The following is a 27,413-nucleotide window of genomic DNA, read 5'->3' as shown; positions in this document are numbered from 1 at the left end:
GAATATTTTCCCTGGGTTTTTACAAATGTTCCATCCAGAGAAAAAAACTACTTTTCTCCCGGGTAACTCGGTATTTCGCCCCAAAACCGGAAGTGTCGTTCAAAAACATATAAAGCATATACAGGAAATAGCCTATGTCTGGATTTGATTCGAATTTTGTTAAGCCTGATGGGCCATACATTAAAGACATTTTCTGTGCCCAAGCCTAAAAAAGCCAAAATGATGGTGTCGTTATCCAATACATATATGACATAAAGGATACTACATCTTTAAGCACGATAGAAAAACATAAAAGCCCATAGATGTCGCTAGCTACAGTTGAAGTCAGAAGTTTACATACAGTTAGGTTGTAGTCATTAAAACTCTTTTTTTCAACCACTCCACAAATTTCTTGTTAACAAACTATAGTTTTGGCACGTCGGTTAGGACATCTACTTTGTGCATGACACAAGTAATTTTTCCAACAATTGTTTACAGACAGATTATTTCACTTATAATTCACTGTATCACAATTCCAGTGGGTCACAAGTTTACATACACTAAGTTGACTGCCTTTAAACAGCTTGGAAAATTCCACAAAATGATGTCATGGCTTTAGAAGGTTCTGATGGGCTAATTGACATCAATTGGTGGTGTATCGTTGGATGTATTTCAAGGCCTACCCTCAAACTCAGTGCCTCTTTGCTTGACATCATGGGAAAATCTAAAGAAATCAGCCAAGTCTGGTTCATCCTTGGGAGCAATTTCCAAATGCCTGAAGGTACCACATTCATCTGTACAAACAATAGTACGCAAGAATAAACACCATGAGACCACGCAGCCATCATACCGCTCAGGAAGGAGATGCGTTCTGTCTCCTAGATACACTTTGGTGTGAAAAGTGCAAATCAATCCCAGAACAACAGCAAAGGACCTTGTGAAGATGCTAGAGGAAACAGGTACAAAAGTGTCTATATCCACAGTAAAACGAGTCCTATATCGATTGCTCCAAAACCGCCATAAAAAAAGCCAGACTATGGTTTGCAACTGCACATGGGGACAAAGATCGTACTTTTTGGAGAAATGTCCTCTGGTCTGATGAAACAAAATAGAACTGTTTGGCCATAATGACCATTGTTATGTTTGGAGGAAAAAGGGGGAGGCTTGCAAGCCGAAGAACACCATCCCATCCATGAAGCACGGGGGTGACAGCATCATGTTGTGGGGGTGCTTTGCTGCAGGAGGGACGAGTGCACTTCACAAAATAAATGAAATCATGAGGCAGGAAAACTATGGGGATATATTGAAGCAACATCTCAAGACATCAGTCAGGAAGTTAAAGCTTGGTCGCAAATGGGTCTTCCAAATGGACAATGACCCCAAGCATACTTCCAAAGTTGTGGCAAACTGGCTTAAGGACAACAAAGTCATGGTATTGGATTGGCCATCACAATGCCCTGACCTCAATCCCATAGAAAATTTGTGGGCAGAACTGAAAAAGAGTGTGTGAGCAAGGAGGCCTACAAACCTGACTCAGTTACACCAGCCCTGTAAGGAGTAAAGGGCCAAAATTCACCCATCATTGTGGGAAGCTTGTGGAAGGCTACCCGAAACATTTGACCCAAGTTAAACAATTTAAAGGCAATGCTACCTAATTCTAATTGAGTGTATGTAAACTTCTGACCAACGGGGAATGTGATGAAATAAATAATAGCTGAAATAAATCATTCTCTGACATTTCACATTCTTAAAATAAAGTGGTGATCCTAACTGACCTAAGACAGGGAATATTTATTAGGATTTCTTGTCAGGAATTGTGAAAAACTGAGTTTCAATGTATTTGGCTAAGGTGTATATAAACTTCCGACTTCAACTCTATATGCTTTCTTGAGTAAATAAATGACACAATCTCCAGTAGGCTAATCATTTTGAGTGTGAACTGTATTACTGTACCGTATTGTATTATACTTTACTATATGAACTGGTATTACGCACCTCTTTCAAAACATGATAAAGCTGAGGGAACATGCAATTCTGGTGCAGGAAATGTTGGTGCAGCATACGCCAGCCTACGTCTACAAGCATAGGCTGGCAAATTCGATTTTCATTTTCAAATACAATAGGGCCTATTATATTATATTGTTATGTTACAGCCTTATTCTACAATGGATTAAATATTTTTGGTCCCAATCTAAACACAATACCCCATAATGACATTGCAAATACAGGCTTTTAGAAAATATTGCTAATTTATTACAAATAAAAAACAGAAATACCTTATTTACATAAGTCTTCAGACCCTTTGCTATGAGACTCGAACTTGAGTTCAGGTGCATCCTGTTTCCATTGATCATCCTTGAGATCTTTCTACAACTTCATTGGAATACACCTGTGGTGATTTCAATTGATTGGACATGATTTGGAAAGGCACACAACTGTCTATATATGGAAAGATTTCAGACCCCTTGACTTTTTCCACATTTTGTTACATTACAGCCTAAGCACTCAGGACCTCAGACAGGAAGCACACAGCCAAGACAACACAGGTAGTGGCTTTGGGACAAGTCTCTGAATTTCCTTGATTGGCCCAGCCAGTCCTCGGACTTGAACCTGATTGAACATCTGAGAAAAGACTTGAAAATAGCTGCGCAAGCGACACTCCCCATCCAATCTGACAGCGCTTGAGAGGATCTGTGGAGAAGAATGGGAGAAACTCCCCAAATACAGGTGTGCCACGCTTGTAGCGTCATACCCAAGAAGACTCTAGGCGGTAATTGAAAAGTAAAGTACTGACTAAAGGGTATACTTACACATTTGATATTTCAGTTTTTTTTTATACACAAACCTGTTTTTGATTTGTCATTATGGGGAATTGTGTGTAGATTGATGAGAAAAACAAAATGTGGAAAAAGTCAAGGGCTCTGAATACTTTCCGAATGCATTGTATGCCTTTCATAATATTTTACCTTATGTTATTAGCCTACCTCCTCTTTCTTTCTCTATTGTTGCCTCATTCATTCCTCAACAGTTAAATTAAATAAGTTCTGTTGTCCTTATCTTCGTCATTCTTAAAAATAAACCTTTTTTTGGTAGTTGGTAGTTACAGTCTTGTCTCATCGCTGCAACTCCTGTATAAAGTCGGGAGAGGCGAAGGTCGAGAGCCGTGCGTCCTCCGAAACATAACCCATCCAAGCCACACTGCTTCTTGACACAATGCACGCTTAACCCGGAAGCCAGCCACATCAATGTGTCGGAGGAAACACGGTACACTTGATGACTGTGTCAGCGTGCATGAGCCCGGCCCACCACAGGAGTCACTAGAGTGCGATGGGACAAGGACATCCCTGCCGGCCAAACCCTCCTCTAACCCGGAGGACGCTGGGCCAATTGTGTGCTGCCCCATGGGTCTCCCGGTCATGGATGGCTGCAACAGAGCCTGGACTCAAACCAGGATTTCTAGTGGCACAGCTAGCACTGCGATGCAGTGCCTTAGACCACTGTGCCACTCGGGAGGCCCATCTTCATCATTCTAATGACATGCTTGAATAATATAGGACTAGATGCAGACTGCTTTCACTTCTCTTCACAAAGATTGAATGGTTATGGGTCTGAATAAATAACTGCTATAGACCACCGCCATCGTGCGTTCGCTCTTCTATCAAACTACCCATTAGTTCTGTTGGCTGCACTCAGAAAACAAGAGCTTGCATGCCTCTTCGAATTGTCTACTGGTATAAGAAATGCCAAAAATGCCAGCAAGCTATTCTATTCTAGAGAGGCCAGGGGAGCACAGGTGCGTGCAAATTGCGCAAGATACAGAGGCTAGTTAGAAGCTTATTATTCACAACCCATCATTAATTAACTAAATATATGGCTAATACTGCATTGAATGTATTTCCCGAAAGAGGTAGGCTAGGACATCTGTATACAATGTACACATCTGTATACACATCGGCTTCCTATTTCGCAACAAAGCCTCCTTCACTCACGCCGCCAAACATATCCTCGTAAAACTGACTATTCTACCGATCCTCGACTTCGGCGATGTCATTTACAAAATAGCCTCCAACACTCTACTCAGCAAACTGGATGCAGTCTATCACAGTGCCATCCGTTTTGTCCCCAAAGCCCCATATACCACCCACCACTGCGACCTGTATGCTCTCGTCGGCTGGCCCTCGCTACATATTCGTCGCCAGGTCATCTATAAGTCTTTGCTAGGTAAAGCTCCGCCTTATCTCAGCTCACTGGTCACGATAACAACACCCACCCGTAGCACGGGCTCCAGCAGGTATATCTCACTGGTCATCCCCAAAGCCAACACCTCATTTGGCCGCCTTTCCTTCCAATTCTCTGCTGCCATTGACTGGAACAAATTGCAAAAATAGCTGAAGTTGGAGACTTATATCTCCCTCACTAACTTTAAACATCAGCTATCCGAGCAGCTAACTGATTGATGCGGCTATGCACAGCCCATCTGTAAATAGCCCATCCAATCTACCTACCTCATCCCCATATTGTTTTTATTTACTTTTTTGCTCTTTTGCACACCAGTATTTCTACCTGGACATCATCATCTGCACATCTATCACTCCAGTGTTCGTTTGCTAAATTGTAATTACTTTGCCACTATGGCCTTAATTATTGCCTTACCTCTGTACGCCATTTGTACACACTGTATATAGACTTTTTTTTCTATTATGTTATTGACTGTACGTTTGTTTATTCCATGTGTAACTCTGTATTGTTATTTATGTCGCACTGCTTTGCTTTATCTTGGCCAGGTCGCAGTTGTAAGTGACAACTTGTTCTCAACTGGCCTAACCTGGTTAAATAAATATGAAATAAAAATAAAATAAATCTATAAAATAAAAACACTACAGGACCAAAAGTATGTGGAGACCTGCTTGTCGAACATCTCATTCCAAATTCATGGGCATTAATATGGAGTTGGTCCCTCCTTTACTGCTATAACAGCCTCCACTCTTCTGGGAAGGCTTTCCACTAGATGTTGGAACATTGCTGCGGGGACTTGCTTCCATTCAGCTACAAGAGCATTAGTGAGGTCGGGCACTGATGTTGGGCGATTAGGACTGGCTTGCAGTCGGTGTTCCAATTCATCCCAAAGACGTTCGATGGGGTTGAGTTCAGGGCTCTGTGCAGGCCAATCAAGATCTTCCACACCAATCTCGACAAATCATTTCTGTGTGGACCTCGCTTTGTGGTGGCATTGTCATGCTGAAACAGGAATGGGCCTTCCCCAAACTGTTGCCACAAAGTTGGAAGCACAGAATTGTGAAGAATGTAATGTATGCTGTAGCGTTACAATTTCCCTTCACTGGAACTAATGGGCCTAGCCCGAAGCAATGATAAAACAGTCCCAGACCATTATTCCTCCTCCACCAAACTTTACAGTTTGAACTATGCATTGGGTCATGTAGTGTTCTCCTGTCATCCACTAAACCCAGATTAGTCCGTCGGACTGCCAGATGGTGAAGTGTGATTCATCACTCCAGAGAGTCCAATGGATGCGAGTTTTGCACAAGTTTAGGCTTGTGTGCGGCTGCTCGGCCATGGAAACCCATTTCATGAAGCTCCCAACGAACAGTTATTGTGCTGACATTTCTTCCAGAGGCAGTTTGCAACTCAGTTGTGAGTGTTGCGACCGAGGACAAACAATTTTAACAAGCTTCATCACTCGTCGGCCCCGTTCTGTGAGCTTGTGTCCTCCTACTTCTCGGCTGAGCCGTTGTAGCTCCTAGATGTTTCACATATAATTTAACAGTTCCATTTCACGTCATGCTGTTGATATAAATCATTTATTATAAAGGGAAAGGGAATAGGGGTACCCAGTCAGTTGTACAACTGAATACATTCAACTGAAATGTGTCTTATAATTTACCGGTTTCTCGCAGTTATTTATCCCGGGAAAAGGGAGTGGTTTTGGGTGGTAAATCTCTGTGACCAGATTTCTGCCATTCAACCCTAGTGCATGCCAGTGCCATAGCAGGACTGGCACTGGGAAAGCCAATCCCTCACAATATCCTCTAAGAAGACAAGCAAAAATGTGCCTGTCTTCCCATCCGCATCACTCTGGACAAATGCCACGCCCACTAACGTTTTTTCACCATGATAAGTCTGGATTTGCTCCCTCCCAAGCTACTTCTAAAATGCAAACACATTCAAACCATTTTGATTAGTCCCAGAAACCGATGGGTTGGGCCAGACCGACCTACACGAATCACATCGTTTTGATATCAGCTCAATCGACTTCTAGGAGAACAGGTTCAGACTGATGTATGGCGTGATCGATAGAGCAGCTAAATTAAATCCAGGATGAGTCATCAGGCATAGCTAAAATCCCTGCCCCAATATTTCTCTGCATATTTTTTCCTCCCAGAAAATGCCTATCCCTCTCAAGCATTACTCTCTCCCTCACACACTCCCTCCCTCCCTGATTCGTTTTTATTTTTCACATTTCTGTATTCATCCAGTCAGTTCTTACTGTTTTATTTCTCTGCCCTTTTCCTCTTCAGTCTTAATCTTTCCCTCAATCAGAGATACTGATGGCCGTTGCCAGGCATCCTGTCGCCATGGCAACTCAGGGGCAGAGGGTAACAACACACAGGAGCTGGGATTTCTTTCTATATTTCCGCCTCTGTCCTACGGTCGCTCCATACAGCTATTATCATTCCTCTGTCTTCTCCTCCTCCTTTTCTGTGGTTTATGGCACGCAGCCCGCTCATGAGGAGAGGATGTTGGCTGAGAAAATTAATTATGTTTGCCAACATTTTATGCTACACTGAAGATTTAATTACATGGTAAACTGTAAGGACTTTGTATAAAAGAGTCTGCGCTAATGAATGGACCCAAATTACCCTCTCTTCACGCAGGACATTCTATCCTCTTTGTTTATGGATGTTTACGTCTTTCGTTAGGATGCTGGTCAGCCAGAGGTCTACTTCTTACACTGAAGACAGTGGGATTTCTTTCAATACTCTCAAAAGTGTTAATTTAACACTGGATCAGTGGGACTCATACAGTGGGGCCAAAAAGTATTTAGTCAGCCACCAATTGTGCAAGTTCTCTCACTTAAAAAGATGAGAGAGGCTTGTAATTTTCGTCATAGGTACACTTCAACTATGACAGACAAAATGAGAAAATAAATCCAGAAAGTCACCTGTTTGAACTTGTTATCAGTATAAAAGACACCTGTCCACAACCTCAAACAGTCACATTCCAAACTCCACTAATGCCAAGACCAAAGAGCTGTCAAAGGACACCAGAAACAAAATTGTAGACCTGTACCAGGCTGGGAAGACTGAATCTGCAATAGGTAAGCTGCTTGGTTTGAAGAAATCAACTGTGGGAGCAATTATTAGGAAATGGAAGACATACAAGACCACTGATAATCTCCCTCGATCTGGGGAACACGCAAGATCTCACCCCGTGGGGTCAAAATGATCACAAGAACAGTGAGGAAAAATCCCAGAACCACACGGGGGGACCTAGTGAATGACCTGCAGAGAGCTGGGACCAAAGTAACAAAGCCTACCATCAGTAACACACTACGCCGCCAGGGACTCAAATCCTGCAGTGCCAGACGTGTCCCCCTGCTTAAGCCAGTACATGTCCAGGCCCGTCTGAAGTTTGCTAGAGAGCATTTGGATGATCCAGAAGAAGATTGGGAGAATGTCATATGGTCAGATGAAACCAAAATATAACTTTTTGGTAAAAACTCAACTCGTCGTGTTTGGAGGACAAAGAATGCTGAGTTGCATCCAAAGAACACCATACCTACTGTGAAGCATGGGGGTGGAAACATCATGCTTTGGAGCTGTTTTTCTGCAAAGGGACCAGGACGACTGATCCGTGTAAAGGAAAGAATGAATGGGGCCATGTATCGTGAGATTTGAGTGAAAACCTCCTTCCATCAGCAAGGGCATTGAAGATGAAACGTGGCTGGGTCTTTCAGCGTGACAATGATCCCAAACACACTGCCCGGGCAACGAATGAGTGGCTTCGTAAGAAGCATTTCAAGGTCCTGGAGTGGCCTAGCCAGTCTCCAGATCTCAACCCCATAGAAAATCTTTGGAGGGAGTTGAAAGTCCGTGTTGCCCAGCAACAGCCCCAAAACATCACTGCTCTAGAGGAGATTTGCATGGAGAAATAGGCCAAAATACCAGCAACAGTGTGTGAAAACCTTGTGAAGACTTACAGAAAACGTTTAACCTCTGTCATTGCCAACAAAGGGTATATAACAAAGTATTGAGATAAACTTTTGTTATTGACCAAATACTTATTTTCCACCATCATTTGCAAATAAATTAATTAAAAATCCTACAATGTCATTTTCTGGATTTTGTTTTCTAATTTTGACTGTCATAGTTGAAGTGTACCTATAATGAAAATTACAGGCCTCTCTCATCTTTTTAAGTGCACAATTGGTGGCTGACTAAATACTTTTTTGCCCCACTGTATATACTCTGTGAAAGTGTTACATTTAACACTCCAATCGTTAAATACACCGGTGTATTTGCTGTGTGTTCTGCAGCAGGGAGTTTGTGGTCAGAGGCTTCAGCTTCAGCATCACCAAACGTAATCTTGAGATGAGGCATCACTGAGTGTAATCTCGATATGTCAGCCCCCCATGTTGTCCTACTATACAAAGCTGCGGTCAGATTTGCTCAGATATTGTGCTCGGCATGGGTGTGCAACTTTTTTTTTTAACCCTGAGAAACAGTTAAAGGTGCTATAAGGACAACAGAAAGCTGAGGAAGTTTGGCTCTGTGCCAGCCAAAGGAAACACACGTTATTTTCATTCATTTATATTTGTAAACTTGGTGAAGTCACTGACCTGTACTACAAGTTTAAAGACATTTTACCTGTGATTCAAAAGCTGGTAAACCCTGCCATCTGTTTTCCTATTGGCTATCTTCATTCTCAACACTTCAAGATGAGGAACAAAGTGTATTTTACAGTGCAGTGTCCACCTGTCTTTCTCCACTAAATTATGTCATTTGACTTACATTGAGTAACATGGAAGAACACCTAATTCTGATGTGAGACCATGCAAGCTTGTTGGATTCTCTACTTGACAGACCTGACAATCTGATACTATAAAACGGTTTAACAAATGTTAACAAACTAGCACGTAACGTATCATGTGATCGGTTTCCTCTTATTAGCAGCTATTCAAATAGTAAGAACCATAGAATCAAAAGGTAATGACTCAGTGTCATGGAAGTGATCACAGTGCCGTGAAAAATAATTTTCTCGACTTTTGCATATTGTTGATACTAAATGTTATCAGCTCTTCAGCCAAAAACTGATATTCCATAAAGGGAACACGAAATAACAAATAACACAACAACTACATACTTATTTCATTTATTTAATTAACAAAGTTATTCAACACCCAATGAAAAAGTAATTGCCCCCTTACACTCAATAACTGGTTGTGCCACCTTCAGATGCAAATACTTTTTCAGGACACTGTATCTTATCAAGACACAAAAAAACGTAATCCAGTCGCTTGACTACTTGACCTATAATAACCCCATGACCTGTAGATAGAATATCATTGTTTTCTTGTCAGAAAGAAGGATGTTTTTTTAAATCAGAGAACAGACCATACTATTCGGAGATCATTATTTTACAATGCTGTGACTGTCACTGTTATTGAAAACATCTCTATCTAGCCTCTGTTTCCTTAGAGACCAAGGCTTTATCTCATTCTGGGAAAATTACGCCCCTCTCACCTTGTTCTTGCTATCTTCACAAGCTGGTCTTTGCGCATTATCTTTCCTGATTAACTGATTATAAACAGACCTTGTTTGTAGAACTGCTGGCTTTATTAAAGTGGGAAAGGAATGACTAAGCATATCATTTATTTGTATATGCGTGGCTTTCCCCAATTCAGGGAATCTACCTCTTTGAATTATATTAGTTTTTGCTGTAAAGGCCTCTTTGGATAAATACATTTTCATGCCAGAAGAACCTGCAGCTCTTGGGAACTGGAGCCTGCGGCTATTTGTACCCCTGAGGTACAAGTAGAGAATCCAACAAGCTTGCCTGGTCTCACATCAGAATTAGGTGTTCTTCCATGTTACTCAAACATACAATTTTGAAGTTGTTACAAACGTCAATTTTCGATGTGTTCGGGTTAAGTTTAGGAATTAACTCATTCTTAAGGTTAGGCATTGACTCTGAATGACTATGGTAAGGGTTAAGGTTTGGGATAGGCTTAAAACAGAAAATATCAAAAACAACTTTCTATTGCTGGATTCGAACATACAAACTTTGGAATAAGAGATGCAAGACACCCATCCACCATTCTCAGACATGGATGGACGTCGAATACTGACTTGTATCACAGGTGAACTGGCTGAGAATCTCTCAGGGGAAATGTGTGTGGATGGTTGAGCAAAGACCTACTGTAACTTCAATTGAATAAGATCCAGGCGTCAACAAGCCTTGTTGAACAGTTTTCCATTGATAGACTGTAATCTATGAAATACAGTACCAGTCAAAAGTTTGGACACACCTACTCATTCAAGGGTTTTTCTTTCTTTTTACTATTTTTACTATTTTCTCCATTTTAAAATAAGAGTGAAGACATCAAAACTATGAAATAACCCATATGGAATCATGTAGTAAGTGTTACACTACTCAAAATATATTTTATATTTGAGATTCTTCAAAGTAGACACTCTAGCCTTGATGACAGCTTTGCACACTCTTGGCATTCTCTCAACTAGCTTTATGAGGAAGACACCTGGAATACATTTCAATTAACACGTGTGCCTTGTCAAAAGTTAATTTGTGGCACTTCTTTCAATCAGCTGTGTTGTGACAAGGTAGCGAAGGTAGCGGTGGTATACAGAAGATAGCCCTATTTGTTAAAAGACTAAGTCCATATTATGGCAAGAACAGCTCAAATAAGCAAAGAGAAACGACAGTCAATCATTACTTTAAGACATGGACAGTGCGGAAAATGTCAAGAATTTTGAAAGTTTCTTCAAGTGCAGATGCAAAAACCATCAAGCGCTATGATGAAACTGGCTCTCATGAGGACCGCCACAGGAAAGGAAGACCCAGAGTTACCTCTGCTGCAGAGGGATACGTTCATTAGAGTTAACTGCACCTCAGATTGCATCCCAAATAAATGCTTCACACAGTAACAGACACATCTCAACATCAACTGTTCAGAGGAGACGTGAATCGGGCCTTCATGGTCGAATTGCTGCAAGACACCACTACTAAAGGACACCAATAAGAAGAAGAGACTTCCTTGGGCCAAGAAACACAAGCAATGGACATTAGACCGGTGGAAATCTGTCCTTTGGTCTGATGAGTCCAAATTTGAGATTTTTTAAAATTTGTTTTTCAACAGGACAATGACCCAACACACCTCCAGGCTGTGTCAGGGCTATTTGACCAAGGAGGAGAGCGATGGAGTGCTGCATCAGATGACCTGGCCTCTACAATCACCCGACCTCGACCCAATTGAGATGGTTTGGGATGAGTTGGACCGCAGAGTGAAAGAAAAGCAGCCAACAAGTGCTCAGCATATGTGGGAACTCCGTCAAGATGGTTGGAAATTCCAGGTGAAGCTGGTTGAGAGAATGACAAGAGTGTGCAAAGCTGTCATCAAGGTGGCTACTTTGAGGAATCTACAATCTAAAATATATTTAGATTTGTTTAACACTTTTTTTTTTGCTACATTATTCCATATGTGTTATTTCAGTTTGGATGTCTTCACTGTTATTCTACAATGTAGAAAATAAAGAAAAACCCTTGAATGTGTAGGTGTGTCCAAACTTTTGACTGGTACTGGATATCTCAGATGTAAGTCACAGTTCACATTGGTTGAAACATTAAACAAATAGGGTGGAACAGTATACCAAAAGAAACTGTAGAAAGTTCACCTTCACAACCAGTGCTTGCTGCTGAGGCTTATTAAATCAAATCCTAAAGTATTGAGCAGCATACTAAAATATCGTATTACTAATTGCTCCAAAGAGAGCCCGTCATTAGATAAGAATATGTCATGTCTTATCAAGATGTGGGTGGATTTGATCTTCCGCTGTGTAATCGAGCAGGAGACTGCAGAGAATGTCTGACCTTTCTCACTTTTCTCTCTCTCCCCAACCCCTACTTTCTCTCTCCATACAATGTTTCCGGATAGTATTCAGACCCCTTCCCTTTTTCCACATTTTGTTACGTTACAGCCTTATTCTAAAATGGATTAAATATTTTTTTCCCTCATCAATCTACACACAATACCCCATAAGGACAAAGTGAAAACAGGCTTTTAGTCATTTTTGCAAATGAATTAAAATAAAAAACAGAAATTACCTTATTTACATAACAATTCAGATCCTTCGCTATGAGACTCGAAATTGAGCTCATGTGCATCCTGTTTCCATTGATCATCCTTGAGATGTTTCTACACCTTGATTCAATTGATTGGACATGATACAGTGCATTCAGAAAGTCTTCAGACCCCTTGGCTTTCCCCCATTTTGTTATGTTACAGCCTTATTCTAAAATGGATTCAATCGTTTTTCCACTTATCAATCTACATACAATACCCGATATTGAAAAAGCAAAACAGGTTTTTATAAAAGTTTGCACATTTATTAAATATAAAAAACTGAAACATCACATTTACATTATTCAGTATTCAGACCCTTTACTCAGTACTTTGTTGACGCTCCATTGGCAGCGATTACGGCCTCGAGTTTCAAGGACATTCAGAGACTTGTCCTGAAGCCACTCTTTTGTTGTCTTGGCTGTGTGCTTAGGGTTGTTTTCCTGTTGGAAGGTGAACCTTCACCCCAGTCTGAGGTCCTGAGCGCTCTGGAGCAGGTTTTCATCAACGATCTCTCTGTACTTTGCTCCGTTAGTCTTTCCCAGTGCATGTCAGAGCAAAAACCAAGCCATGAGGTCAAAGGAATTGTCCATAGAGCTCCGAGACAGGATTGTGTCGAGGCACAGATCTGGGGGAGGGTATCAACAAATATCTGTAGCATTGAAGGTCCCCAAGAACACAGTGGCCTCCATTATTCTTAAATGGAAAACGTTTGGAACCACCTAGTCTCTTCCTAGAGCTGGCCGCCCAGCCAAACTGAGCAATCGGGGGAGAAGGGCCTTGGTCAGGGGGGTGACCAAGAATCCAATGGTCGCTCTGACAGAGCTCCAGAGTTCCTCTGTTCCTAATGTTTTGTACACTAGGTGTATATCAGCTTCTCAATATATATATATTTTTCTCCTTATCCCTTTCTCCCCCCCCCCCCCCCCCGTCTCTCTCTGTCTTTCTTCCAGGCATCGGAGCTGGGCATGCTGTCCGTCTACTATACCTACATCTTCACCTCGCTGGTAAGGAGATGGGGCCTGCCGCTGCTACTCACTAATGGAAATTGATGATGTTGGTAACACTTTGCACTAATGGTCCTGTAGAGATGATTCATATCGGCCTGATTGATGACTCATTAATGGGATCCTGGAGCCCATGTTTTCCTCTTCCTCTCACCCAGTTGCTCGGATACCCATGTATTTATGTGCCACTGGGTGCTGGGGGGCAAGAGAGGGGGGATATCATTGTGGAGAATGATGATCCACACCCTCAATTTCCTAAAGAGAGAAAGCGATCACTCAACAAAGCATCATACAGCACCATCCCCACAGGAAGAAGAGACCACTCGTTATTTATGTAATGCTCTTTCAACATTCAGTTAATCATCACCTGTCCACGCATCATCCCCAACGTAGCAATATTCCCTCGAAATTACACACACAAGCACTGCTCGGCTGATCCTTCTCAACAAATGGCAGCTTTTGATTATGCCTATTTTCAACATAGAAAGAATACTGTTCGCTATACTTCCAAGTAATCAGTGAAGGGAGTCAGATCACTTTATTCTGCTCCCACATAGAGGAGTGTATTGGAGGGTCTATCTTTGACAGGTAGCGTGAGTAATTACCCATTCCTTTCATGTTGGCGGTGGGGTGAATGGGTGAGGGGGAGATGCCCCCCTTAGCAATGCCTACCATGCTGCATGAAAAAGCATTCCCCACTCTCTTGAGCACTATGTTTTGACATTACCACAGTGCTTAAGTACCTTAAAATGTGCTTTTAAAATATATGGTGGCTGGCCCAAAACAGAAAATGTTCAAACATTTTGCAACGGAAAATTAAAATGAGCGTGTCTTATTGGAAAATGGTGCTCCCGAGTGGCACTGTGGTCTAAGGCACTGCATCTCAATGATAGAGGCGTCACTACAGACACCCTGGTTCTGTAGTGTATCACAACCGGCCGTGATTGGGAGTCCCACAGGGCGGCGCACAATTGGCCCAGCATCGTTTGGGTTTGGCCGGTGTAGGCTGTCCTTGTAAATAAGAACTTGTTCTTAACTGACTTGCCTAGTTAAATAAAGGTTACATGTAAAAAAAAATATATAATAATTTAATTGAACACGTCCAGGTTAGTCCTTCCCTATTTCAGTCCGTTTTCTTCCAGTTGGTTCCTAATGAACACAACCCTGATGTGTAACGTAGGTGTCAGTGCTGGTGCCCGTGATGGCAGGCAGAATGGCTGTGGGGCACTGTAAGAAATTAAATCCCATGTCCCAGATAGTGCAGCAGCCCAATTTGTGCGTCGGCTGGGGGAGTAGACATTTGTCATTTGTCACTAGCTTAGATGTGGTGATAGGACAATTTTGTGATCAGCCTCTCCAGAGGATGAGAGATAGTCACTCCTCTTATCCTCTGTTTTATATCTTTCTATATATCATCTCTCTCTAGCTCTTTCTGTCTCTCTCCATCTCTGTCTGTCTCTCTCCATCTCTGTCTGTCTCTTTCTCTGTCTCTGTCTCCGTCTCTCTCACCATCACATCCCTGACTGTCACTTCCACCTGCAATGAGCTGTCTGGGAAGTTGAAACGTATTCAAATTGATATGTGTGGTAGCTAATCCAGAGATCTTGACAGATACAGTGGGTCTCATTTGGATGTGAATTGTTTGGAATTCATTAAGATTAACCAAGGTATTCAAAAAGTACCATCCTGGAATGCAGTCATTCAAATTTGAACTTGAACCATAATCCACACTTCAGATGTTTTTTTGACTCAGTAACAATCAGACTACAATTGTCATAATGCTTTGAAACATAGTAAACATTTACTCCTAATTCAAAAGTAATATTATACTGAAAATAGCACAATGAGCAATGTGTGTCTGAGCAATCTGATATACAGTACCAGTCCAAAGTTTGGACACACCTACTCATTCAAGGGTTTTTCTTCATTTTGACAATTTACTACAATGTAGAATAGTAGTGAAGACATCGGAACTATGAAATAACACATATGGAATCATATAGTAACCATAAAAGTGTTAAACAAATCAAAATATATTTTATGTTTGAGATTCTTCAAAGCAGCCACCCTTTGCCTTGGTGAGTTTTGCACACTCTTGGCATTCTCTCAACCAGCTTCACCTGTAATGCTTTTCCAACTGTCTTGAAGGAGTTCCCACCTATGCTGAGCACTTGTTGGCTGCTTTTCATAGTTTTGATGTCTTCACTATTATTCTACAATGTAGAAAATAGTAAAAATAAAGAAAAACCGTGGAATGAGTCGGTGTGTCCAAACTTTTTACTGGTACTGTATATACAGTTGAAGTCGGAAGTTTACACACACTTCGGTTGGAGTCGTTAAAACTCTTTTTTTCAACCACTCCACAAATTTCTTGTTAAAAGGCTATAGTTTTGGCAAGTCGGTTAGGACATCTACTTTGTGCATGACACAAGTAATTTTTTTCCAACAATTGTTTACAGACAGATTATTTCACTTATAATTCACTGTATCACAATTCCAGTGGGTCAGAAGTTTACATACTGTCACGGACGTCCTCCTCTTCATCTGGATGTGTTCATCTTGAATTTTAATAAAGAAAACACTGAACACTGAAACACACTATACAAAAACAATAAACAATATAATGATCGTGAAGCTAATGAGAACTGTGCTGACACAAGAAATCAACATAGACAATCACCCACAAACAAACAGTGTAACCCAGGCTACCTAAGTATGATTCTCAGAGACAACTAATGAGACCTGCCTCTGATTGAGAACCATACTAGGCCGAAACATACAAATCCCCAAATCATAGAAAAACAAACATAGACTGCCCACCCCAACTCACGCCCTGACCATACTAAATAAATACAAAACAAAGGAAATAAAGGTCAGAAAGTGACACATACACTAAGTTGACTGTGCTTTAGAAGCTTCTGATAGGCTAATTGACATTGTTTGAGTCAATTGGAGGTGTACCTGTGGATGTATTTCAAGCCCTACCTTCAAACTCAGTGCCTCTTTGCTTGACATCATGGGAAAATCTAAAGAAATCAGCCAAGACCTCAGAAAAAGAATTGTAGACCTCCACAAGTCTGGTTCATCCTTGGGAGCAATTTCCAAACACCTGAAGGTACCGCGTTCATCTGTACAAACAATAGTACGCAAGAATAAACACCATGGGACCACGCGGCCGTCATACTGCTCAGGAAGGAGGCGCCTTCTGTCTCCTAGAGATTAACTTACTCTGGTGCGAAAAGTGCAAATCAATCCCAGAACAACAGCAAAGGACCTTGTGACGATGCTGGAGGAAACAGGCATAAAAGTATCAATATCCACAGCAAAACGAGTCCTATATCGACATAACTTGAAAGGACGCTCAGCAAGGAAGAAGCCACTGCTCCAAACTGCCATAAAAAAGCCAGACTACGGTTTGCAACTGCACATGGGGACAAAGATCATACTTTTTGGAGAAATGTCCTCTGATCTGATGAAACAAAAATAGATCAGTTAGATCTGTTTTAATGATCTGTTTTTATGTTTGGAGGAAAAAGGGGGAGGCTTGCAAGCCGAAGAACACCATCCCAACCCTGAAAGACAGGGGTGGCAGCATCATGTTGTGGGGGTGCTTTGCTGCAGGAGGGACTGCTGCACTTCACAATATAGATGAAATAACGAGGATGGAATGTGGATATATGTGGATATATTGAAGCAACATCTCAAGACATCAGTCAGGAAGTTAAAGCTTGATCGCAAATGTGTCTTCCAAATGGACAATGACCCCAAGCATACTTCCAAAGTTGTGGCAAACTGGCTTAAGGACAACAAAGTCATGGTATTGGATTGGCCATCACAAAGCCCTGACCTCAATCCTTTAGATCATTTGTGGGCAGAACTGAAAAAGCGTGTGTGAGCAAGGAGGCCTACTAACCAGACTCAGTTACACCAGCTCTGTCAGGAGGAATGGGCCAAAATTCACCCAACTTATTGTGGGAAGCTTGTGGAAGGCTATCCAAAACGTTTGACCCAAGTTAAACAGTTTAAAGGCAATGCTACCAAGTACTAATTGTAAACTTCTGACCCACTGGGAATTTGATTAATTAAATCAAATCTGAAATAAATCATTCTCTCTACTATTATTCTGACATTTCACATTCCATTTATTTGTCAGTTAGAATGTGTTTTTGTTGACATTATGAATCCAAATGCCAATGTGAGGTAGCAGGGAATCAACAACCAATATATTGCACAATTCAAAAGATTATAAGGAATTTTCCTTCTAAGAAGTCATTTTCATTCACCTCGGTTTTAATAGTACGAGCAACCATGCAGAACACGAATCAACCATCCACTTTGTTACACAGCCAACACATTCGACCAATGATCATTGTCATCCACCTGCTCATTCATAATCTTAAGAAGGATCATGCAGAACATTTATCTATGTAACACAGTAGGCTTGTAACACTGAAATCAGTCCCCGTCCCATGAGCCTGTGTATTCCCATCAGGTATCACATCTCTCCCTGCTTTACCCAGCATACTCCTCTCTTCCTCTGACATCACCAGCCGGAGCGCTAGCCCTTTGACACACACTGTGACAAATGACCTGACACTCCATTTGTGTGCCTAATTTGTTTCCTCAAATCATCTCAAGATATGGCTCATAAAAAAGGGGGGGCACTCAGCAAATGACTTCTAAAACCGGATTCTGGTGTCGCTTTTCAGGGATTCAAGGCATAATATTTATCTGATGTTTGTTTTGCTTTGTTGGTCTAGGGTTGTATGTTTCCTAAGTGCAGTCATTCAAAGATGCGATGCTGGCTGATTCATTAAGGAGTGCGCCGGGAGGAAATTGCAGCAGCCGTTCCGATTCTTCTTACTGTCTCTGTCTGCCACGGCCATGTTGTTTTAGAGGATTACAGACAGACGGGCTCCTCAGAGGACAATGGAACAGAACTTACAACCCATTGATAGAAACCCAAATGAGCAGCATCGTCTTGTCCAACATCATAGTTGCCTGTATCTTTGGGTGTGTGTGGGTGGTGTTTGTGTACAAGTTAAGTGCCTCAAATCCCCAACATTTTGCAAATGTTTGCAAAAACTCAATAGCCTTATTTTCGTGTGTGCGCGTCTGTCGGCGTGAGTGAGCGTGTGTGCGTGTGTGTGTGCGCACATATGTGACTTGTGGACTTTGGCAGGGTCATTGAAACCGAAGATCATTGAGTGGCAGTGCTGTGAGTAGCACCTAATACTGTGGAAATGAAAAAGGGCAGATGAAACTGTGGGAGAGGGATTCATGTCCACCCAAATAACATCAACTTGAGTTTCCTACATTGGCTCTCCACATTTTCCTCCATGGGGGTCCCGTATTGAGAGAGGCTTAGGGAAGGTTATAGGAAAGGAGCCATGGAGAAGGTTAATCCAGTGGAATCCGTTCAGCCAGTAGACATGATTCTCGCATGCGCACACACACACACACACTTTTACCATCCCCCTCTCGTTCTCTTATAGTAACTCCTTGGTGTTTCTAATGTTTTGTACACTCAGTGTGTGTGTCACTTAAAGACAGGCCAGTCGATGAGTTATTACTGTCCCCGGGGCCAGGGAGATGGATGAGGGAGAATGACCATCAATGAGAAATCATTATGGGTAATGCGCTTGGATGTATGCTGCCCAGGGGAGAGCGATGAATTCTTTCACTGTGAATTCCTTCATTAACACATCAGCCCAGATAGCCAGCTTATTATGAGACGGACCATGTGTTCCCTCGCAACATTAATTTACCTTTCCTGCCTCCGAAGGACAGGGGCCACGCCGTCCGGAAAGTAATGAATAATCAAGAAACAATCACTTCAGTTAATGATGCAGTCGGAATTAGTCTGGCAAGGTAGTGGAGAAAGGAGTTGCAAACAGGCTGCGTTAATGAGCACCTATCTGTGCGGTTTGCGGTTTTACGAGCCTTTGCAGTGGTGTTGTCTACTTAGCGTCAGCCGACAACAGTTTGAGCCTTAATGTAAACTCGGAACTGTCATTCAAAGTGAACAGTTATTCAAATACATGTTTGATTTTGAAGTAAGTGGCTTTGAGCGCCTGTCCAGGAGGAGAGCCACAGCATTTTGGGCAGCGCTCCCCTCGCACGTTTCTTCATAGCCTATACGATGGCAGACCTGATAGACCTTTCCTCACCTATATGTAGAGAGAATCGTCCATATTCACTTGGGAAACCCTCCCCTCTTCCCTGCCCTCCCCCATTTGGTGTGTGGGTCTATATCCGTGTGCATGAGTGTGTGCATCAAAGTGACTTGTGCCCTCCAATTCAAACTACTCGTCAAGATGGAATAAATCACGTCAGGTTATGCACAGCGCCTCGTCTTCCGTCAGCAAGATGCCTAATGTCATTTGAAGGTTAGGCGAGCAGAAGATCGCGTCACTTTGAAGCCTCAGCGCACATGGCTTGGTTATCATATATTAAGCCTGTCGCCTAGCGGGGGCCATTTTCCTCCTGTTTGTTTTGTTCTTCATGCTTTATTTCCTCTCCACATACCCATGATCTCTCTTGTCAAAGCTGTTATTTTCATGCATCCATGCTTGAGGAAGAGCTGACGGTGTCTCTCGCTGTCACACACACGCATGCATGTATGCACACATGCACACCCAAACACACAGAGGAGAGGGATAGCAGGGTGGCCTTGCCGCCTGCTTATCTACCACTGCCGGGAAGAAGGCTATATACTGTATAACAGCCAGTGGCACAGTGCCGTGACACAACACGTGCACATGCAGGCACACAAACCTCTCTCTCTCTCTCTCTCTCTCTCTCTCTCTCACACACACACCTGCGTTTTTTGGGGCTTGCTGGGAACCTTTGTGCACTGAGCAATGGTTGGTTTTAACTTCTGAAGCATTGCTGATGATTTCCTTTAAAGAGCAACTTGAAAAGGGCCCATATGCAATAGGTATGAGTTAGAATAAAAATCAATAGAATCAATGTTTCTAAGTGTAAATAGGATCACTTTAGTCATAAATTAAGTCTCATCCAAAACAGAGATTTGCAAGATGATTGGAAAAAATGGTATGTCACAGAATGAAGGGTACCTTGAATTTTTGTTGGGTTTATTTTAATCCTGCCTACATGCCCACAGCTGGCAGCAACCAAGTAAAAAAGCACAACTGAAGCACAACTGCATGCGACTGATCGTAATGCCCATGGTCAATTTGGTTTGACATCCGATATTCCTATGGGGCTAGTTAGGGACCATCAGTAAATTACACAATGTACTATAAATTGTAGAAATTAATTTACAAATATTAAAATAATTTAATGAGACAACTAAAATATAGTCCCATTTACATTGTGTAATTTAATGATGGTCTCTAACTAGCCCCAGAGATAGTCTATCCAATGTCAAATCAATTTTGCCACACACCAGCCGGCTGAAGCGAATTGGCTAAAGATTTTGGCTAGCTAGCCTAGGCAACTTCAAGGCAAGACCTGGTTAGACTATATCACGTTATCTATAAAGGTGAGTGACTGTAGCTGTGTACTGTTTTGGCAAAGTGAATGTACAGACGCTTGCCACGTGCGAACACACACACAGAAGAGAGAGATCCCTCCCCGCCCCCCCACCCCCAAGACAACTCTCATTTGGCTTTAGTCATGGCTGCTGCGTTTCTTAATGACCAAGCCGAAAAATGAGGCCAGTTCAGCCCCCCTTTAATAGTTAATCCCCATTATGTGTTTGGCATTAAAGTTTCCCCGCGTTTCTTCTGTGCCTTCTTGGGACTTGGCTTCGACATGCTTCCTGATTTGTATTATTTTTGTGAACAGTCAGTGTCATCTCTGCAGTGATTGGTTGAAGTTTGTGTTGAAATATGCCAATATAGTCCAGTTGAAATTTGTATTTTTATCTCTCTCTCTCTCTCTCTCTCTCTCTCTCGCACAAACACTCTCCTGATCTTTCACACATACACTCTCCTTATCTTCCCCTCTAACTCACACACTTGCATAGTTAGTACAAATACAGTGTACAGAGACAATTCACATGTATATCAGCTTGCTGGTCTTTGAAAACTATACTGTCCATAGCGGTTACAGGAAGTAGCACTGATCATTGCAATATGACCAACATGATATAAAAATATTGAATAAAACCGGTTCAACATAGACGGGATGAGTAACACTTGAATATGCAGCGCAATGCTGCATATTCAAGTGTTACTCATCCCGTCTATTTGAATGTTACTGTGTTTGCTCACAGCACAGTGTTTGCGAGGGGAAAATGTCACCCTTAGAGCAATTCTCTAACACCAGCTTGTCTGAACTGTGGATTACAAAAAAAAACACAACACCACATGTCTCTGTTGTCTCTATGACTACATGCCATTCACGACTCCCAAACCTTGCCATTCAAAATGCTTTAAGTCATTCCACTGTGACACCCAAAATTATTTGGGATTTAATTAATTCCTGACAAACAGCTTATGTAAAGTTCATATTTCCGTGTTTAGACACAGAGTTTGAGAATCAGCCAACTGAGTAATAGAAAAGTTAAAAGGCTACATGGAAAGGTGACAACAGAGAGAGGGGCCTCTCGTCAGAATATAAAGTATGTCATTATTTTGTCATATGCTAATGCTGGCATGATGTGTTCACTTAAGCATTGCTTCCTTGTACTCGAGGGGGAAGATTACTCTGCATTGTTGTCAGTGCAGATAAAATCCAGCCGGGGGGGGGGGCAAAATGCATTTATGGGGCAATGTGACAGAGATACAAATGTTTTTCTTAAATGGAGACAAACCATTTAGCACCTAACTTTACTGCTTCCCCTTAAACTTTTAGGTTTTATGTCTGAAGTCGGCAAGATTATTGATTACTGTGTGCCACCCCTCATTGCAGCTCTCTTCCTCTCTCCCTGTGCGAATGTCTTCATGGCTCAGTGTTGACAATTGCATTGCCTGCTATAGCATCCCATTCCTCCCCGTCAGAGGCATTTCCTTTATGCCCTTAACATACAGTTATGTTCTCTTATGACTGTAATTCTCCATATACACTATAATGCCTGTAAATGCCCCAGAGCAGAGATGGGCAACTCCAGTCCTCTGGGGGCCTGTTTGGTGTCACACTTTTGCTCCATCTGACTCCAATAATCAACTAATCATAATCTTCAGTTTAAAATGCAATTCGTTTTAATCAGCTGTGTTTGCTAGGGATGGGGGAAAAGTGTGACACCAGTCCGTCCCCTGAGAGTGCGCGTCCGTGCGTGTGCCTGCAAGAGTGTGCATTCACTTATCCAAATGGTGTGTGTGTCTGTGCGTGTGCGTGGGTGGGTAAAGTGTGTGCGTGTGTGTGTATTCACTTATCCAAATGAGCTTGTTAATTAGTATTGAAAACTGTGGAAAAGCTGGAAGCTTTTACTTCTTACTGTTCTTTTACTTTGTAAATCAAAAACCCTCTAAATCAGCGGCGGGCTATTGTGGCGTGACCCTCCTTCCCACATTTCATTCTCTTTGAAATGGAGTCTCTCCATTAAATGGTCTCTTATGCCAAGAGCTTTTGTGTTATCGCTCCTTCAGCTTTTACTTCAGAACCATTAGCGATGTTTACACTTGCATCGCCAACCCCCTGGCTACTTGGCTTACATGAATTGGCATAATGGAGCTCTCATTTTGACATGTTACTGTATTGTAATTATCACTCGCCTCTGCCAAGGTGAATCATCTGGTCGATAAATAATTATCTTAACTGACAATAGAGATAAAGGTACTGGCAGTGTGACCTTGTCGAGGTCTGTGTTGGATCTATCTCAAATCAAACGGTGTGTGTATTTGTGTTGTCTGAGGGGGGGATGGGGGTGAGAGCAGAAGACTCATTTCCGTTTGATGCAATGGGCAAATAAAGTTGTGCTGTATCGTATCAGTTTCATCTGAAACTGTTGAATACCTGGCATCATCAGCAGCAGCCATTTCCTTGGACAGGGTGAAATAACCTCCTCTCCTTGGTATTCATCAGCCTGTCTTGTCCGTACCGTAGGTGACAAAGTGCTGCAGGGCTCGGTCCAGAGTATCAGGGGAGTCACTTGGCCTCCAGAGATCGATAGCAAGCGCTCAGGGCTCACTAAAATGAGTGTTTAGCTCCTCTCTCATTTCCATCGGCTCTATGAGATTATCCCCGCTGTCTTGTCCCGTCTGAGTCCAACTCACATGCTGTGAGGCTCATCTCTCACATACCACCAGACGAGACAACCTGAAGGAATCTTTGGCATGAACCCAGTGCCGCAAAAGTACAAGATTTGTCATCCATATTTCAGTGTTTTTTATCTCGCCGCAAATTGTCTCTGTGTTTAGGATTCCTTACCTAATAGCTCTTCATACAGAGAACAGCATTAATTTGTAATTGGAGTGGAATAGTTCCTTTTTTATAGTATTTCTCGCTCTGGTTTTCTGTTTCTTTTTGCCTTGTTCCACCGGGATTGGAGACAGGATGGAGATAGTGTAAAAAAAAATGCAGTTCATATTTTCAGCATACTGTATGCTGTACTCTGCAAAATTCATGGCGATTGCGGCCTTGTCCACTTCTAGATTTTTCAGGAGATCATGTCTCTTCCACCTTACAAATGGGCTATTATTGTTGCAGGCTCCGCCATAATTCTCTGAATAATGGATCCGAAAGCGGTCATTTATATAATTAACACTCAGCAGAAAAGTCTACTTGTTTTTGATATATGCCCCTATTAAACAATTTCAAATAAAGGTAATACATCAACTCCCACTGTGCTGCGCTGAGGTGTACAGTAATAGAAGCATTGCATGCATTATTGCCGTCATCTGCTATGAACCCACAGGAATATGATACTGTATTACTCTCATAGCTTACGTCCCAAATAGCACCCTATTCCCTTAATCATACACATCGTTTGACCATGGGGCACATAGGGAATAGGGTGTCATTTGGGACTGATCCATAGATACCAATTTTTACTGTTGACTAAGACAGAGGAAATGAAATTCCAGGATTACCTCCATATATAATGAGTGTGAGAGCTGTGCTGATATGTAGGGATGCTCCTTACTCCCCAGTCTTTGTAATTAAGAGGCAGCAGGACGCTTTGGTGCCACTGACTGAATTTACATGGCAATTGATATGAGCATGAAATGACTTATTGCCCAAAACACTTGCGTGAACATTCCAGCTATTAGTGTAATCACTATGCCACTAGAATTGGATTTCATTATTGCACACAGACAGAGCTGCCTGGGATGAGAAGGCATTACCGTCTTCTTCCACCGTACAAAATGATATAATTAATTGATATTGTATCATTGGGAAAATTAATATGCCAATTTAAAGATATGATACAATATCAGGAGGCACTGGAGCCGTTGGTATTGCGCTCCAGTGGTGTCTTTGGATTGATTAGGCATAGGGTGGATTTCTCTTTCCCGTTTTGCCTGGAGGATGTTCCATGAGGGACCATCGTCATCACCATCAGCATCCTCAAGCTCCAGATCTGATTACCATCAACTTCCTCCAGTAGCTTTGATCCCCAGCAACGTTTGCCGTTTTAAGTGGTTGAAGCCACTTGTTTTTCTTCCCATGCAGTGCGCTTTCTGTTGTACAGGAACACCTATGTGAGAATGTTGTTCATTGACTACAGCTCAGTGTTCCACACCATAGTGCCCACAAAGCTCATCACTAAGCTAAGGATCCTGGGACTAAACACCTCCCTCTGCAACTGGATTCTGGACTTCCTGACGGGACGCACCCAGGTGGTAAGGGTAGGCAACAACATATCTGCCATGCTGATCCTCAACACTGGGGCCCCTCAGGGGTGCATGCTTAGTCCCCTCCTATACTCCCTGTTCACCCATAACTACGTGGCCAAGCACAACTCCAACACCTTCATTAAGTTTTTTGACGACAACAGTGGTAGGCCTGATCACCGACAACGATGAGACAGCCTATAGAGAGGATGTCAGAGACCTGGCAGTGTGGTGCCAGGACAACAAGACAAAGAAGTTGATCGTGGACTATAGGAAAAGGAGGGCCAAATAGGCCCCCATTAACATCGACAGGGCTGAAGTGGAGCGGGTCGAGAGTTTCAAGTTCCTTGGTGTCCACATCACAAACAAATTATCATGGTCCAAACAAACCAAGACCGTTGTGAAGAGGGCACGACAACACCTTTCCCCCTCAGGAGACTGAAAAAATGTGGCATGGGTCCCCAGATCCTCAAAAAGTTCTACAGCTACACCATTGAGATCATCACCGCCTGGTTCTGCAACTGTTCGGCAACTGACCGTAAGGCACTACAGAGGGTGGTGCTTACAGCCCAGTACATCACTGGGACCAAGCTTCCTGACATCCAGGACCTATATTCTAGGCAGTGTCAGAGGAAAGCCCCAAAAAATGTCAAAGACTCCAGTGACCCAAATAATAGACTCTTCTCTCTGCTACCGCACAGCAAGAGGTACCGGAGCGCCAAGTCTAGGACCAAAAGGTTCCTTAACAGCTTCTAACCTCAAGCCATAAGCCTGCTGAACAATTAATCAAATGGCCACCCGGACTGTTTATATTGACCCCCCCCCGCCCTCCACCTTTCTATATAGTCTTCTTAGTTGTTATTGTTATTTAATTTTCTTGTGTTATTTTTTATATGATGTACAGTTTCAGAAATCCCTGATGGAATGCCTCAGTGCTCTCTCTTGTGTATGGGGCCTTGAACTCGCATAACATGCAGCTACAACACCAATAAGGCTTTTTCAAGTGTTTTGGCACTCAAGGACAATATCTACTCTACAAACATAACCCTGTTATAACTCGCTTGTTCAGTAGGCTACTACAACATTTCACTGCTCTCCTCCACTTGATATTACACTTAACACAACATTTCAGCGACATTTCTCAAAATGTAAATAAGCTGTGACCTTTCTTTCATTTTGAATGTCACTGAAGGTAAAATATTATGAGGTAATTTTGGTGTCAGTCAGTTATCATGTACCTGTAGCAGATGCGTATTTAAACGCTTAGAGTAAATTCCTCTTTAGTCAAATGTCTCTGACATTTATTAACTTCTTGGCGCATCATTTTCGTCAACATCTGCTGAATTGCAGAGCGCCAAATTCAAATTAAATTACTAAAAATATTTAATTGTCATGAAATCACAAGTGCAATATAGCAAAACACAGCTTAGCTTGTTGTTAATCCACAAGGCGTGTCAGATTTCAAAAAAGCTTTACAGCAAAAGCTATCCAAGCGTTTATGTTAGGACATCTCTCTCAGCAGACAAAACATTACAAATAGCTAGCAGCAAAGTAGATTGGTCACGAAAGTCAGAAAAGCAATATAATGAATTGTTTACCTTTGATGATCTTCGGATATTTGCACTCACGAGACTCCCAGTTACACATTAAATGTTCATTTTATTCGATAAAGATGATTTTTATATCCAAAATACCTCCATTTGTTTGGCGTGTTTTGTTCAGAAATCCACAGGCTCGAGCGGTCACAAAGGGGCAGATGAAAATTCCAAATAGTATCCGTAAAGTTCGTAGAAACATGTCAAACGTTTTTTATAATCAATCCTCAGGTTGTTTTTACAATAGATAATCGATAATGTTTCAACCGGACCGCAGCCTTTTCAATAGGAGAGAGAGAGAAAATGTCTGCTCCATGCTGTTGCGCATGCAAAACTGCTGGCACCCAGTCATCCACTGACGCGATATGATCGTTCTCGCTCATTTTTCAGAATAAAAGCCTGAAACTATGTCTAAAGACTGTTCACACCATGTGGAAGCCATAGAGAAAGGAATCTGGTTGATATCCCTTTAAATGGAGGGAAGGCATGCAATGGAACAGAGAGGTTCCAGGAAAAACAGGACTTCCTGGTTGAATTTTCCTCAGGTTTTTGCCTGCAATATCAGTTCTGTTATACTCACAGACAATATTTGGACAGTTTTGGAAACTTTACAGTGTTTCTATCATAATCTGACCATGATATGCATATTCTAGATTCTGGGCCTGAGATATAGGCAGTTTCATTTGGGTACGTTTTTCATCCAAACATCAAA

At 42.1% G+C, this 27,413-nt stretch overlaps 1 protein-coding gene across 1 annotated transcript in view; it reads left to right on the top strand.

Moving 5' to 3' along the window:
• grik4 (glutamate receptor, ionotropic, kainate 4) overlaps positions 1-27,413 on the top strand; it is a 202,237-nt gene that overhangs the window by 92,217 nt on the left and 82,607 nt on the right. Inside the window, exon 6 of the mRNA XM_031796144.1 lies at positions 13,309-13,362. Within this exon, the coding sequence (XP_031652004.1) occupies positions 13,309-13,362 (54 nt within the window). The remainder of the gene's footprint in view (positions 1-13,308; positions 13,363-27,413) is intronic.

Source organism: Oncorhynchus kisutch, linkage group LG18 (genome assembly GCF_002021735.2).
Source record: "Oncorhynchus kisutch isolate 150728-3 linkage group LG18, Okis_V2, whole genome shotgun sequence".
NCBI classification, from domain to species: domain Eukaryota; kingdom Metazoa; phylum Chordata; class Actinopteri; order Salmoniformes; family Salmonidae; genus Oncorhynchus; species Oncorhynchus kisutch.
Note: the sequence above shows the minus strand (reverse complement) of the source record. Positions and strands in the feature narration are given on the sequence as shown.